The sequence below is a fragment of the Panthera leo genome, chromosome B3 (genome assembly GCF_018350215.1).
Source record: "Panthera leo isolate Ple1 chromosome B3, P.leo_Ple1_pat1.1, whole genome shotgun sequence".
Classification (NCBI taxonomy): domain Eukaryota; kingdom Metazoa; phylum Chordata; class Mammalia; order Carnivora; family Felidae; genus Panthera; species Panthera leo.
In genome coordinates this window covers 31,995,101-32,011,024 of record NC_056684.1, presented here as the reverse complement: position 1 = coordinate 32,011,024, position 15,924 = coordinate 31,995,101, and the positions used below count along the sequence as shown (strand labels likewise).

Below are 15,924 nucleotides of genomic sequence, written 5' to 3'. Positions count from 1 at the left end.
GGGAGGGGTAGAGAGAGAGGGGACAGAAAATCCTCAAGCAGGCTCCGCGCTGTCAGGGCAAAGCCCGATTGCTGGCTTGAACTCACCAACCCCAAGATCATGACCGGAGCCGAAGTCAAAAGTCCAAGGCTTAACCTACTGAGCCATCCACGCACCATGCACCACGTACCCGGTAAACTTTAAAAAGAAAGGGATGAAATGTATCAAGTCCTTAAAATCCTGCAAGCAATCTGGATATTTGTGTAAAGTGGTTTGAGCAGACAGTTGTGGAAGGATGCACCCCAGTGCTCACCTGGTTGCCTCGGAGGCGGGGAAAGGAAATTCAGAAACGGTGTGGAGAGACAATCTGTGTATCTGTGCCTTGTTTCACGACTGGAGGCTAGCTGTTGTTACTTAAGTAACTTTTTTACGTTCTAATGCTCTATGGGTAGTTTGGAGACCACAAACTGAATGGAGAAAAGCACGAACCTAGGGACATACCATGATTCAAAGTTTTGTAATTTTTGAAAAGGAGTTTAATAACAAAAATATAAAGGGGTTAGAAGCAGGAGAGCCCTAACTGAGGCCGGCCTTGTGTGTCTGCAGCATCTACTGCCGAGGCTGCTCCAAGCCGCTGTGCTGCTCGTGCGCGCTCCTGGATAGCGGCCACAGCGAGCTCAAGTGTGACATCAGCGCGGAGATCCAACAGCGGCAGGACGAGCTGGACGCCATGGCACAGGCGCTGCAGGAGCAGGACCGCGCCTTTGGCGCGGCGCACGCGCAGATGCACGCGGCTGTCAGCCAGTTGGGCCGCATGCGCGCAGACACCGAGGAGCTGATCCACTCGCGCGTGCGCCAGGTGGTAGCGCACGTGCTGGCCCAGGAGCAAGAGCTGCTGGAGGGAGTGAGCGCGCGGTACCAGCGAAGCTACGATGAGATCGCGGGCCAGCTGGGCCACCTGGAAGCGGTGCTGCAGCGCATCCGCATGGGAGGCGCGCTGGTGCAGAGGATGAAGCGCTACGCCTCTGACCAGGAGGTGCTGGACATGCACGGCTTCCTGCGAGAGGCGCTCAGCCGCCTGCGCCAGGAGGAGCCCCAGAACCTGCAAGCCGCCGTGCGCACCGATGGCTTCGACGAATTCAAAGTGCGCTTGCAGGGACTCGTCTCCTGCATCACTCAGGCGACGGGTAAGCACCCGAGCCACCCTTGTGGCCGACCTGTTTACCATTTAAGGGCCTATGCCTTGCTGTCGCTCCCTGGGGGAGACAGGGCAGAAAAGAAAGCCGTGGGTTTGTTTTTAGTTTTGTTTTTGTTTAAAGTCAGATTTGCTCACATCGTACATTCCAGAGCACAGGATAAGGAGGAGAGGAGGCCCTGACGTGCGTCTGCAGCCCTCCAGAGGGGTCACGTTTTACTAATTTACAGGGCTCTGTGGATTAGCTGTGATCTTGTGACCCTTGGAGAATTAAGAAACTACTAAGCTGAGAACCAGACACAGTATCATTTTAGCCCCAAAGGGATAACCACTTCGGGAAATTCTCTTAAGCCTCCTGGCTAGCAACAGAGAAGTCAACTGGAACGTGAGGTTAGAGCAGAAGGGGACTGAGAAAACCCCCCTGGAGTGGTTGGGTGTTTACCAGAAACCATACTGCGCCTCAGTGGAGGAGATGCTTCGCCTCCAGCGTGGCCTGCTGTCTGGACCAGCTGCCTACCTTTGTGGGCCCTTGGGAAGTGGAGAGCAGACCAATTTGTGACCTCAGCAGTTGTCCAGTCCAACTGGGACAAGATGGGAGCACATCACGTAGCTGGAGAATGAGGCAGTGCTTGGCTCTGCAGTCCAGATCCAGGAGTTGGAGCAGCTCTGTATGAGCTGGTGACGTCATCGGGGCTTTCAAGGGACGCCAAGGGGAGGGGTGCCCCAAAGGGCCTCCAAGGTGAGGAACCTTTAACAGCTCTTTGAGGAAATCTCTAGGCTCACATCTGAGCTCTGAATAGCTGGTGTGAGGATGCCCTTACTGGGAAAGAGGTGGGTGGCAACAGAATCTGAAGGCATCCGGGCAAGTGCCAGTGATGGGGGCTCACTCACTCACGCCTGCCCTTGGAGCTGATGGCTGTGGGCTCATCCCACCACAGTGTGCCTCGGTGGCAGCCGAGAGATGGACAGAGATGCACCTGGGGTTTGCACTCTCTAATGCCACCCTCTCCCTTCTGGCTGGGTTCATGCTCACTGCAATCAGGGAGCTCTCCTTCCAAATGACAGCCCCTCCATGGAGCTGCCCCAGTGCTGTGAGAGGCCCTGAAGAATGAGTCTCTAGGAAAAGCAGCAGAGACATTTCCTCTGTCACTGTCCCAAGCAAAGATGCCTCCCACCGGGGATGTCCCTGACTTGCCTGTGACCTTTTCTGTGTTCTCCAGATGCAGCTCTACACAGGAGGGCCAGCCCAGAGGCTTCCAGCACTCCCAGGGACTCTTCTGACATTGACCTGGTAAGATGGGTTGAGGTCTCAAGGGGAGGTGGTATGGTCCCACAGGTCAAACGGGTTCAGAGTTCCCCTGTGTCAGGAAGGAACCTGAGTCTTGTTGTCCCCTGTGTCTGCAGGCATTAGAGAGGGGAGAGTGCCAGAGAGGGACAGCAAGTGGCCGGACTGGAGCCTTCGGTGGGAAGGAATAAAGGAAGGGCAGGTGAACTGGCTGGCTCTGAGATCTTAAATGCCAAAGTAGCACTTGATAGATATGAGAGGGGTGAGAACCAGGGATGGACAGGAGGTGAAGAAGGCGGTCACTGGTGGGTGGCCCTGACAGATGGTGGTAGATGACATCTCCCTTACCCTGTCCCCCATCCTAGATATGTGAGCATTTTCCTGGAATCAACACGGAGGCCTTCCCCACCTCTCCCCTGCCCCCAACATGGTTCTTGGAGAGGAGAATGGGGCCAGGAGGCAGACCTCAGTCCCAGCAGGTTGGGTTTCATTGGTGTGATTTCAGGACCAGCATATATGCAAGAATCATAGTTTCTCAGGGTTGGGAGGTGTCCATACCCCCTCTAACGTCGGCATTCCCTCTACAGCACCCTTGACCTATGGCTGTCTATACACACACACACACCTCCCAAGGACAGGAAGCTCACTCATGCTTGAGACAGCCACCCCCATCTCTGCACTGCCCTTAGATTGCTTCCCTGGGAGAAAATGCAGTGGTACCCCTTTGGCTTGCCCTCTTAAGTGCTTGCATGCATGGATCCTCTGGGATAAGCTTCCTGAGATCCTTCCTTGGACTAGGCGTCTGGTCTCCTCCACGTCCTGGTCATCTGGGTCTGCCTGTGTCTGCCTGTCAAAGGTGTGGGCCCAGGACTGATCAGACTTCCACAGAAATCAGGTCTTCTGGTGGTAGCGGTCGGGTGGCGAGCCTAGCTTTGTCATGCATGGCCATTGGGGGAGAGAGATTGTTGTAGGCAGAGGCAATCTGGAGAGACTTCCTGGAGAATGCAGGATTTAGGAACTGAGAGTTTTAGAGCTAGGAGAGCGCATGGAGTCTAACCCTCTATTCTGCATAGGTTGAGGCCCAAAGAGAGGGTGACAACTCCAGGCTACATGACACAGCAAGCTAGGGATAGGATTAGAAGCAGACTCCTAACTGCTTTGGGTCCTGCATCCCCACATATGTAGCTTGAAAAGTAAAAAAGGACATTTTTATTATATTTTTGAAGTAATACAATCACACGGTCAGAAGTAAAAACATAGAATGATAAATATGTCAACTACACTTCAATTCTTAAAATCCATTGATTTGTACGCTTACCATTTGTACATTTCACTGTATATAAATTGTACCTAAATTTTTTTTTCAGATCCCCAGGTGATGATAATTTGTAGCTAAGTTGAGAACCAATGCTTTGAGGTGGGGGGACACCCCAACATCTCTCTGCACCCCGTTTCTCATTTGAGCTCTCCATTACTCAGCATCACAGAAATTTCTTGTGCAAACTAAGACTGTGTTTGTGCATATCCAATATTTTCACGTAACACCCTACACATGGCACCTTACTGCCCAAATCCTGCACTTACGGTATCTGGATCTTAAAAAAGAAAGAAAGTAACATATCATGTCTCCCTCCCTTCTGGTCCCTATCTTTCCACTTCTTATGCCCATATACCTGTCTCTATTTCTTACATATCCTTCCCAAATTTCTTTATGTAATTACAAGCAAATATGATTACAGGTAATTCCATTTTCCATTCTGTTTTTGCACAAAGGTAGCATACTACCCTATGTTCATAGTATTACGCCCCAGGCTTTTTCACCCCACAAAGTATTCTGGAATTCTTACATTTTCAGTAGGTAGGTAGCTTCCTGATGTCTTTTTGTGTCTGTATAGCAGTCTAGTGAATGGATGTAGCATGTTTTATTTAGCCAGTTCCCTGTCAATGCATATTTAGGTTGTTTTGGTATCACAATGGTAGGATGAATAATGTCCCCCAAAGAAATCCTACAAATAGTTGGGGAAGGTGCCCCAGGTCCACAGAGCTCGGCTGTCTTCCACGTGCCAGTTGCTGGTTGATGGACAGCAAGAGACCCTGTACTATCTTGTGTGAGGTCTAGGCATTCTTCCGGGTCTTTGTCTTTATGTGACCTCTCACTATTCGCTACTAAGTAGTTTGAACTTGGAGCATCAGAAGAATGCTCTTTCTGCAAAGCCTCTTGCTTTCACTTTGGTAGTAGGCTGGAGGAGGGGGCAGGCAGGCCAGTGGAGCCGGGGGAAGGATGTCGTCTCACTCTGTGAGTGCAAAGGACTGGTGTAGCAGCTCCAGGGAGGCAGGCGTGGCCGGGCAGTCCCTGGAGAAAGTCCGGTCGCTCAGCTATGCCAGGAGAAAGGTGACTCTCGGGCCCATGTCCCTGCCTTAGGAGGCAGGAGCTGGGCTTCCCGCCCCAACACTGGATCCCTCTTGAAACTGTTGGTTTACTTTCATTTCAGTCATGTATCTGCACAGAGGTGACGAGAAAACACAGCAACAGCCTTAACTAGAACTCCCCAGCTTGGGGGCCATCTTTCTTCCATTTCCTCTAGGCTCTTTTTGTCATGACGTTATAATACTTGAATGGAAAAAAATAAAACATTTTAAAGCTACCAAACAACAAATTGGGCATCATGATTTTTTTTTTTTTTTTTTTTTTTTTTTTTTTAGTGAGCCTTCCTGTCTGTCCCCTGCTTCATTAACACAGGAGGGAGGGCATCGTGGGTGGGACAGAGGCAGAGAATCCCAGGCCCACTTTCAGGGAGTTTGTTGCCCTTCTGGAAAGAGGGTCTTTCACATACCAGTGATTTGTAGATCCAGACATGAAAGGACCTTTTTCACTTTTTTAAACAAATTTTTTAATGGTGATAAAATATACGTAACAAAATTTACATAGAGGTGGAATTGCTGGTTCATCTGGTAATTCTATTTTTCATTTTTTCAGGAGTCACTATGCAATTTTCCACAGTTGGCCATGCCCTTCTTCGTTCCCACCAACAGTGCACAGGGTTTCCAGTTTCTTTAAAAAAAATTTTTTTTTACATTTATTTGAGAGAGAGAGAGAGAGAGCGCACAAGCTGGGGAGGGGCAGAGAGAGAAGGAGACCCAGAATCTGAAGCAGGCTCCAGGCTCTGAGCAAGTGTTCAGCGTAGAGCCCAATGCAGGGCTCGAACCCACGAACCATGAGATCATGACCTAAGCCAAAGTCGGTCACTTAACGGACTGAGCCACCCAGGCACCTCGTGGGTTTCCAATTTCTTTACCTTCTCATCCACACTTTTTTCACTAATAGCCATCCTAATGGGTGTGACATGGTTTAAATTTCTGACCACTACCCATTATAAAGAAATATATTTTATATCTACGGTATATATATGTACACATGCATAACTGTAGCTAAAATGGAAGTTTTGCAAAATAAATTACCCTTGTTACATGGGTTTTCTGTTCTATACTATTCTGCATAATTTAAAAAATGCTGGTCGTGACCCACTGGATTGCTTTCATGATTCACTAATGGGTCACAGACTATAGTCTGAAAAACACTGGTATAGGGGCACCTGGGTGGCTCAGTCAGATAAGCGTCTGACTTCCACTCAGGTCATGATCTCACAGTCCCTGGGTTCAAGCCCCACATCAGGCTCTGAGTTGACATTGTGGAGCCTGCTTGGGAGTCTCCCTCTCTCTCTCTGCCCCTCCTCCACTTGTGCTTTTCCCTCTTTCTCTCTCCCTCTCTCTCTCTTTCTCTCTCTCTCTCTCAAATAAATAAATAAACTTAAAAAAAGGAAAAACGAAAAACACTGATGTAGAGCACTCCACAATTATATACTTTCCTAGAGGCCCAGGAGAGTCTCCATTCTCTCCACTTCCCCCAGATACACTCTGATCCAGAGAGACAATTCTCCTCCCTTTCTGTAAAGATGTTAAGAGAAAGAAACGCAGAGAGGGAGGGGAAAAGGAAGTCAGTCCGTTATAGCAATTGACTTGGGAGCCCACATCAAAGTGCTCAATACCAAGAAGCGCCCCACGTCGAGCTCCGGTCCCAGCACGATGGGGCCACGTGGGGCTTTCCCCCACCTGCCCCAGCCCAGGTTTGGCCAGCTAATTCCTGGGGTTCCCCTGTGAGGAAAGCCTATCCCTGGCTTCCTGATCTTAAAGTCCAGCTTCTGACTTGTCCAGCGTGGCTGTGCTCGAGGAAGCGCCCCCTCCAGCTGGGTGTTGTTTCCTTTCCCTCACCGCACAGACCACTGCAGGCGCCTGCTCACGGTCATCTCCTGGGCACACACAGACTTGGAGGCAGCAAGGGGTCAGGATTGCAGGCGGGAGTGGCAGAGTCTGGGCCTCCCCTTTCGGAGGGACACTTCCCAGGTCATTCGTCACTTATTTTCAGTGAACTGCCCAGTGGATGCTTCTGTTTCACACAGTATAGAGAAAGGCGGTGTGGGGGGATGTAAGAGAGACAGTGACCAGGAAAGAGAACCACCAGTTCAAAGACACTAGCCTCAAACCCTGGTCCAGACCCTCATTAGGTATATGACCTTGGGAAATCTAGTCACTTCACCTCTGTGCCTCCTACCCTTCTCTGTAGATTGGCAATAATCACAGGATGGTCCCTATTTCATTATTTTAACTATAATTGTTTTTATTGTGGTAAAATTCATCTAGGAAAATTCCGTTTTCACTATTTTCGAGTATACAGTTCAGTGACATCGCACCCTCCAAATCTTGTACAGCCACCCCACCTATCTAGTTCCCAAATATTCCCATTGCCCCGAAAGCAAACCTTGTCTCCATGACGCGGCCACTCCACATCTGCCCCGCCCCCACCCCCACTCCAGCTGCCAGTCTGCTTTCTGTCTCTGTGCGCTCAGCTTTTGTGGATATTTGTGTGGATACGTGGAGCCACACAACATGTATTCTTTTGTGGCTGGCTTCTTTTCACTTAGTGTAATGTGTTCAAAGTTCATCCATGTTGACGTATGGAACTTCATGCCTTTAAAAAAATTTTTTTAACGTTTATTTATTTTTGAGAGAGTGAGAAAGCATGAGCCGGGGAGGGGCAGATAAAGGGGGAGACACAGAATCCAAAGCAGGCTCCAGGCTCCGAGCTGTCAGCACAGAGCCCGACACAGGCTCAAACTCACAACTGCGAGATCATGACCCGAGCTGAACAAAGTCTGACACTTAACCGACAGAGCCACCCAGGTGCCCCAACCTCATGCCTTTTTACGGCTGGATAAAATTCCACTGTATGACTGTCTGACATTTGGGCTGTTTAGACATTTGGCTGATGTCTCAGAGGCTGGTAGACCTTTGGGTTGTGTCCACCTTTTGGCTGTCGTGAATAGGGCTGGTGTGAACATTTGTGTGCAGGTTTCTGTTTGAACATCTGTTTTCAGTCCTTTGGGTACATGCCTAGGAAAAGACTTGTTGGATCATATGGGAATTCTGTGTTTAACTTTTTGAAGAACCAGCCCAAGTCCGTTTTGGGGTGGGTTTATGTATAGTTAGCACTATGCCTGGCTCAGAGTGGCAATAAAAACTATATTTAGCATCATTATCATCAGTGGCACTTACTAAGTGCTGGGTGCTCTTCTAGGCACTTTACTTGTGGTAACACATTTCATCCACGGTATCCTGTGAGACAGATGTTAATATTATTCCCATTTCACAGAGGGGGACTGAGGGCTGAGGGGTTTTAAGGGATTTGGTCAAGGTGTGTAATTGTTCTGACCCAGGGGGAGTTAAGGCCCAGGGGCAGAGTGAAGGTCACAGGGAGGTTCCCTGGAAGGGTTTCAGCTCAGCGGAAGGGTGTCCTCACTGCTACAGCTCTGCAGCTATAGAGGAATTGCTGCCACCAGGAGCGAGCGCTTTGTTAACCCGGAGCTAGCTGTCGAGCAAACCTTTAGGCGCTGTTGGTCCCGTGTAATCTCAGCAGTCACCTTCTGGCTCTGTTAGGATGCACAGGAATTGAAGTGCCCCTGGATGCCAGCACCTCAGGGTCAGAAGGAGGGTGTGAGGAGGACTCCTGGTCCCCGGGGGAATCTGGACAGCCTGCACCTGTGGCTGGCTGAGGCCCTGGGGATTGGGCTGACCCCAGGCCTGGGGTCTCAGCCCTGGGCCTGCCACCCACTCATTTCTGTCTCTCTTATTTCCGGACTTCGCAGCCAGAGGAGATGCAGAGGGCCCGGGCACAGGCCCCAGGGCCAGCTGAGACCCCAGTCATGGCTTTGGTACAGTCGGTGCCCGGGGTACACCCGGTGCCGATACATGCCTACTCCATCAAAGACGCCTCCTGCAGAGAGGTAAGGTTCTCCCCGCCCCCTGCCTCTGCACCTGGAGGCCCAGATCCCACCAGGCAGTCAGGTTCCCACCTGAGAAGCCAGGCCTTAGTCAGCACCTACGCTGTTCTCTCCCTTGCTCTTGGCTGCCCTGCCAGGAAGCTCCCCTGTAAGCGTGAGCCACTGCAGGGCAGGCAGAGGCCAGCAGAGTCAGTGGTCAGCAGACGGCCAGTGTGCATGGCAGCCCAGGGGTCTTCCTATGTGGAGAGAGACACGATCTGCGTGGCAGAGAGCAGAGGCGACAGCAGGAGCAAAGGGGACGGGCCACAGGTCCCTGCCACCCAGGTTCGCATCTCTGCCCACCACCCCAGCACCCCTGAAGGCTGCTAACCCGGCCTTGTGACTCCCCACCGCATAGGAGGTCTGCAGCCCAGTCACTCCCCAGAAGAGGAAGTCCTGCCAGACCGAGTGCCCCAGGAAGGCAATCAAGATGGAGTCTGAGGAGGAGAAGGAGACACGGCTGGCCCGGAGCTCCCCCGAGCAACCCAGGCCCAGCACCTCCAAGGCAGTCTCTCCACCCCACCTGGATGGGCCCTGCAGCCCTGAAAGCCCCATCATCGAAAACGAGGTCTTCCTGCCCAACAGCAACCACGCGACCGGCGAGCCTGGGGAGGCAGGTAAGGAAGTGGGTGGGCAGCGGAGGCTGAGGCCTACGTGCTGTCCTCCAGGGGCTGGGTGGGGTGGGACCCTTCCCCCAAATCCTCACCCCACCCAGGGAGCCCAAAGCCAACAGCATCCCCTGTGTGTCCTGCTCTCAGCTGCCACCAAATGGCGCAGGGAAAGCCCATGGTTTTCCTGGGGGATAAGATTGGATACAGTTTACCGTGTGATTTGCTGGGATTCCAGTGTGGGGACCGTAAGAGGCTAAAACCCACGGTCTGTAGCCCCTTCCCCGAACGCACCCATACAGCGCCCAGCACTGTGCCTCTGCACAAGGTGGGTCTCCCCAGGCAGTGTCTGTTGGTGAGTGCCTGGCATGCTCCCAGAGAGACCTTGGGTAAAGTCCACACCCATCACTTCCCAAATTTGTCTGCAAAGGCCACCTGGCTAAAGTACGTCATTTCTCCTAGATACCTTTTATGGACACCACCAGACTGGGAGTTCTTGGGCATGAGTTGAGGCCAACTGATAGAATTCTGGAATGGTCAAGACAGTTCTTCCTAGATATGCTTCACCCAGAGGCCCCCTTTGTTTTCATTCTAGGTCTCAGACTGAGCCCTGATCCTGCTTGCACACTGAGCCCTGACCGACATTCCTTGCTCACAATGCTATTGGTAATCAAAAGGTTTTGATTAACCAAATATAAAGTAGCTTTTAATTCAAACATCTCAGCTCATGAGACAGAATTGGAACAAACCAATGTGCTTCTTTAAGATTGCAAAACAAACCAGGTGCTTTTTTGCCAAGCTGCCTGTATAGGGAACAGATTCTGAATTCAGGACCAATAACTGAATTAAGTATTCATGTACAGGGCACAGTGGGCAGTGACGGAAAGTCCCTTTGAATAAACAGATCCATACTAGCACATTTGGTGAATGTTCACATCCCCCTCTGTAGGGCACACATCGCCCACCCATCCACTGGCCCACAGGGATTCTCACAGAACACCTGGGCCCCACTGAGTGGGCATCTTGGCAGGGCCTAATTCTGTCTCCTCTGCCCTGTTTCAGAGGAACGCGTCGTGGTGATCAGCAGCTCAGAAGACTCAGATGCCGAAAACTCGGTGAGTGGTCCAGAAGTTCAGCCCTGGACTCCTGCCTCCCCACATTCCGGGTCCCAGGGGACCCAGCCGCAGCAGGTGACTCTTAGACTTGCCCTGCGCCTGGGGAGTTTTCCAGCGAGGCAGTGAGTTCTGTGCTGTCCTGAGGACAGTCTCCAAATGCCAGCTGCGGGCCTGAACCAGCCCAGCCCTCCCTCTATACCAGGGCAGGAGCTGTCAGTAACCATATGTACTCTTCTGAAATGCTGAGTGCTTCCTTCCAGAGCCCTGTCTCTCTTCTGAACTAGCCAATGCCTTTGTCTGGAGCTTCCTTATGTTTTCTCTGACCTCTAAGTCCTCAACGAGGAGGGGGGGCAAGAACCCATTCCCCAGTTAATCGCAGCCAGTGAGGGTCAGTGCAGGGGTGTGAGGGCACGGGCAACACCGTACAGGGCCCAAACAGGCAAGCGTTCACTCGATAAGAAAGAACTTTAAAGGCATCCCACAATGGAACGAGTACCTTTGTGGATTGCACCCTTCTGTCCCTGGAGGTTGGTTAATGGAGGTGGGGAAAGGGGGGTTGAACAGAGGGAAAGGTTGGACTGGGTGCCTCTGAGGTCCCTTCCGGCCCTCAGTCTGAGGTTCTGTATTGGAAAGTGCATGGAGCGCATGGAGACTGCTGCACAACACTCCTCGCCAGCCCACCCCCTGCCAAGAGCACCAGGAGCATACCACCCCTGCCGGCCCCCCCGCCTGCCCCATGGCGCATGCCGTCCCCCGGCTTGGTCTCCCCAACATCCCGCCGAACAACCTGCGGTCCCTGAAGCCGATCCTCACAGCCAGCCCGCCAGTCACCGGGAAGACACTGCCATCCGCAGCCGCCGCGGGACTAGCTTCCTGTTGCGTAGAGCACAGAGTACCCCCCGTCTTCACCGCGCCTTCCACTTGCCCCTCAAAGTGTATTATAACCCCATGTGGACGTGTCCTCCCCCCGCAGTCCAGGCCACCACCCCTGCTGCCACAGGGCCTCCCAGCCATCCTGCCAATCCCCAGGAGAGTCCCTGCCACCTCCAGAGGGCCATCAGTCAACGCGGCCGGGCACGGGGAGCAGTGCGCTCCCTCGGCCGCTCCTTCCGGGGCTCCCCCCACATAGCCCAGTGGCTCAACAGCTTCTTTGCCGTTCCTCTCTCTGTGGCTTCCCAGCTTGACACCTCTCTCAGGAAGGGTGGGGGGAGGCAGAGCACCCCAGACTCTTAGGGCAGGATCTCCCCCTGGGAATTCTGACACCACCCCCGTGGAGAACCCCGTCCAGGACCTCTGGAGGTGCCTCCAATTGCATTCCCAACCCCCTGCCCTCGAGTTCTTCCCCCTACCCCCCACCAGCCTGGCCCCCCTCAGACAGGCCTCTGAGAACCCCTAGCACCTCCCTCTTCTGTAGCTGGTGGCCACCGTCCTCCTGGAACCGTGTGACCACTCGCTCACTTGGCTCCTGCTCCCCGTCCCTCCTGCACCCCACCACCCAGCCTGGCCCATTTGCTGAAGGCCCTGCACACAGTAGGCATTCCGTGCATCGTGGTCAAGGAGCGGACCAAGGAAGGAGCGGCTGCACAGACCCGTCAGGGAGACGTAAGCCCTCTTCACCTGAAAGGGCATGATTGAGATACAGGCTGCCCGCTCCTCACATCCCCAGGCCTCTTTGCCCCAAAATAGGAAGCTTTTATCTCCCTTTGCCCCTCCAACTGCCCCATCCCACCACCCCGAGGCTTTCCGCTGGGCCTCTGCCAGGACCTAAGCCCATGAGGGCAGGGAATGTGTCGATCCCAGGACCTGGCAGATACGGCTGCTCAATAAATATTTGTTGAAAGATTGCCCTGGCAACCCCTTCTTCCATGACCATCACATTCCCTGCTGGACTTAGCTCTTCTCCGCAGGTGGTTTTGTGTCCTCCCTGCACTGAAACTTGGTTCTCTGGTGGAGTTACCATGTCCCCTCTTTCCAACGCCCTGTGAGCATCAGAGTGGGTAGGTGGGTCAAGGCCTTCTGTGCCTCCTGGACTGTGTCGGTCCCACCATCTAGTCAGGTTCTCTGCGCCTTTCTTGAGGTGAACCCCACTTTCCCCAGATCATTTCACACCTCCTCTTGCCTCCCCCCACACAGGGGAGGCTCCAGCACCCGCCTCCCAGGTGGCCTCTCTTTAGCCAGGTCCAGCCTTCTTTCTGGGGGACTTCAACATCCAGCACCCTGGCCTCTCTGGGGTCTTTGCCCCACCCCACTGCAGCCGCCAGCCCCATGGCCACCCCCTGGACCTCACCATACTGAAAGCTGGCCTGCAGGGACTCTGGCCACAGCTTCCTGCCCCTTGAGCTCACTGGTACTTCGAGGACCCCTGCCCTCCCTGTCCCAGCTCCTGTAGTAGCTCCAGCCACCCCTCCTCACCCTCCTCTCAGGGCTCTGTTCCTTTCCACCTTGTTCTTCCGGCTACAGCCCATCTTTGTGGTCTCAGCCTTGCCCATGGCCTCAGTTAGCGCCCACAGGCTGCTGGTGCCCAGCGCTCACTCCTGCTGCCGGACCAGGATAGCCAGTGGCCCTCCGACGTCTGCACTCGGGTGTCCTGTAGATCACTCGTCTCTCTTCCTCTCCTCTCTGTTAAGTCACACTGTCTGCCCGGCTACACAAACCAAGGCCCCCAGAGCCACCCTGGGTGCCCCTCTTTCGATTATTCTTCACCGCCAGTCAATTTTTCAGTCTTCCCTTTAAGCCATGTTCTAAATTCCTCTGAAATCTGGGCACTTCTTTCCATCCCCTAAACCTCATCAAACAAAACTGACCCTGGGTGGAGGTAGCAGTCTGGGAAGGAAAGCTCGAGAAAGGATCGGCATGCCAGTAGTCTCACCAGACTTCACGACAGTTGGGCGCAGAAACTGAAACCAGCACTGCTGGGGGCGGGGGCGGGGTGTCAGTCTGATCCTCAGCAGTCAGCAGAGTCGCCAGGTTATGTCTGAATTATTCCAGGAAGGAGGGAGTGTGTTTCAGGTGGTGAAGAGTTAAAACAGTTAGAAGCACAGCTGCTCACCTGTGGAGACCAGGTCCGGAGTGGGGGAGGGCCAGAGGACCACTGCTTTTGTGTTGGTATTCTTCAGTTCTTCAGACACACTTTCTTTTTTTTAGGTTTACTTATTTGGAGAGAGAGAGAGAGCACAAGCAGGTGAGGGGCAGAGAAGGGCAGACAGAACCCCAAGCAGGTTCCAGGCCATCAGTGCAGAGCCCGACACGGGGCTGGAACTCACAAACCATGAGATCACGGCCTGAGCTGAGATCAAGAGTCAGGTGCTTAACCAACTGAGCCACCCGAGTGCCTCCAGACACACATTTTTTAAATTAACCATCATGTGTCCCAAGCTTTAAAAAACATCTATGCAAAAACAACAAATTAGGTCCCCTCCACGCGTTTCTCACCCACCTTCTGTGCTCCCTTCCAGACCCCTGGCACTCCCAGAGTACCCGCAGCGGCTTGGGTGGGGAGCAGGGAGACATCCACAAGGTGCTCCGGGCTCCCACATACCCATGTCCTCTCCTGTCCGTGGCCTTCATCCCACCTCCCGTGTGTGGAAGTTGGCCTATGAAAAGAGCACATTTTCCAAGTGTCCCAGACTGCAGCTAGACACGCCTGGAGGCTCTGGTGCAGAACTGGCAAGGTGGGCAAGGCTCCGGGAGAGACGGCTCGTGCGGGAAGAGTGGTCTGTAAGAGCCCCTGCTGCTGCCGGAAGCGGCGGGGGCGCCACTGTTGGGTGGCGGGGCAAGACCCAGGCCTGATGGTGGAGGCCTGGGGTGAGGACTATCCTAGGAAATGAGGGTGGGTCAGCAGTGCCTCTGCCCTGGGCCCTGGGTTAGGGTCCAAGGCAGGAAAAGATAGATGCTCTCAGCTACTCTTGTGACAGAGGACTCGCCCCACTATCCGGCAGTAGCAAGACCAAGAGGAAGCAGGAGGGGACAGTCCCTGACTGCAGTGGCAGTGGTGACCAGCAGTAGGAGGAGGGGCCCGTGGGAAACGACCGATCCAGGGGAGGGGCTGGGATGCTGGTGAGTGTGTGTAACAGAAGATGGGAGCCCTGTCCCCCGAGGGCCTGGCGCAGGGGGCAGCAGGGGCCATAGGCTAGCTAACAGGATGTCCGGCTCACGGACAAGCATGAGGTACCGCGGGGCTTCCGGACGTTGCAAGAGCTGGGATTTTGTGTCTGCAAAAAAGAGCAATCTGTGTGTGTTGCCAAACTGACCCCAGCTGTTGTTCAAGAGTGGGGGCTTAGGAAGTCCCTCGGGAATTTGGGGACTCTTGATAAGAATTGATGTCGGGCACTGCAGAGACAACTTCAGGCGACTGGATGCCAAATATCAGAGTTCAGCTCCTGAGTGGCCGATGCCCAAACATGGAGTTAATCAGTAGGACGGTAGTTCTCTACCCTGGCTGCGCACTGGAATCTTGGGGGGGGGGGGGGGGAGGGGGGGGAGGGGTGGTTACCAACGACAGATTCCTGGGTGTCACTCCCCCTGCCCCAGAGATTGTAATTGAACTGGTCTGGGGTGCAACCTGGGCATCTGGATTTTTGAGGCTGCTAATGCCCAGCCAAAAACGAGAGAACCACCGGATGGGGGGACTCAGTTGTATATCTGTCATCTGTGTGTATCAGCCTTGAATGGGGGTGCCCTGTACATACTGGGATATGATCCGGCGGGGGCGAGGGGGTGCTGGATCTTCCCAGAGAGACCTAGACTTGGGGAAGGTGATTGAAATGTCAAGCCAGCCATATGGGTGTGCTTGGTACGGCCGTGCAGCCTGCCGCGTGGAGCGTGGAGGTGGAATGCCCTTGCCCTGCTAAGTTGATCTGTGTTGAATCCAAGTGAACTAAAGCTCACAAGCCAGATTGCACGTGTATCCTAGTTACATGTGGGTCCTGAGAAACTCCCAGGTCCCCTGTGGCTCGGTCTGAGCACACTTTTGCAGTCAAAGAAGTCCATTAACCAAGTATAATAAAGAAATGAATCCTGGGGCTCAGTCGGTTGGTTAAGCGGACGACTTTGGCTCAGGTCACAATCTCACAGTTTGTGAGTTCAAGCCCCTCCTCGGGCTCTGTGTTGACAGCTCAGAGCCTGGAGCCTGCTTCAGATTCCGTGTCTCCCTCTCTGCCCCACCCCCGCTCATGCTCTGTCTCTCTCTCTCTCTCTCTCTCAAAAATAAACATTTTAAAAAAAGAGAGAAATGAATCCTATTATTTACTTGCATCTTTTAAAGAATATTAAAGTGAGTTCGACTCCTCCAGCTCTTAGCAGAACATCTTCAATTCCTCTTCCTCTTTTCTTCAGCTCCCATTGTGTCCGCTCCCTACTTCCTTGGAGC

At 53.3% G+C, this 15,924-nt stretch overlaps 1 protein-coding gene across 4 annotated transcripts in view; it reads left to right on the top strand.

The window, feature by feature from the left end:
• PML (PML nuclear body scaffold) overlaps nt 1–15,924 on the top strand; it is a 39,755-nt gene that overhangs the window by 17,172 nt on the left and 6,659 nt on the right. For 3 of the 4 annotated variants that reach the window (XM_042941439.1, XM_042941441.1, XM_042941440.1), the window contains exons 3-7: nt 586–1,166; nt 2,395–2,465; nt 8,660–8,797; nt 9,192–9,450; nt 10,504–10,556. In XM_042941439.1, coding sequence (XP_042797373.1) covers nt 586–1,166; nt 2,395–2,465; nt 8,660–8,797; nt 9,192–9,450; nt 10,504–10,556 — 1,102 coding nt within the window. Of the gene's footprint in view, nt 1–585; nt 1,167–2,394; nt 2,466–4,951; nt 5,112–8,659; nt 8,798–9,191; nt 9,451–10,503; nt 10,557–15,924 lie in introns of those variants that run through there. The other variant, XM_042941442.1, reaches the window with a different exon arrangement.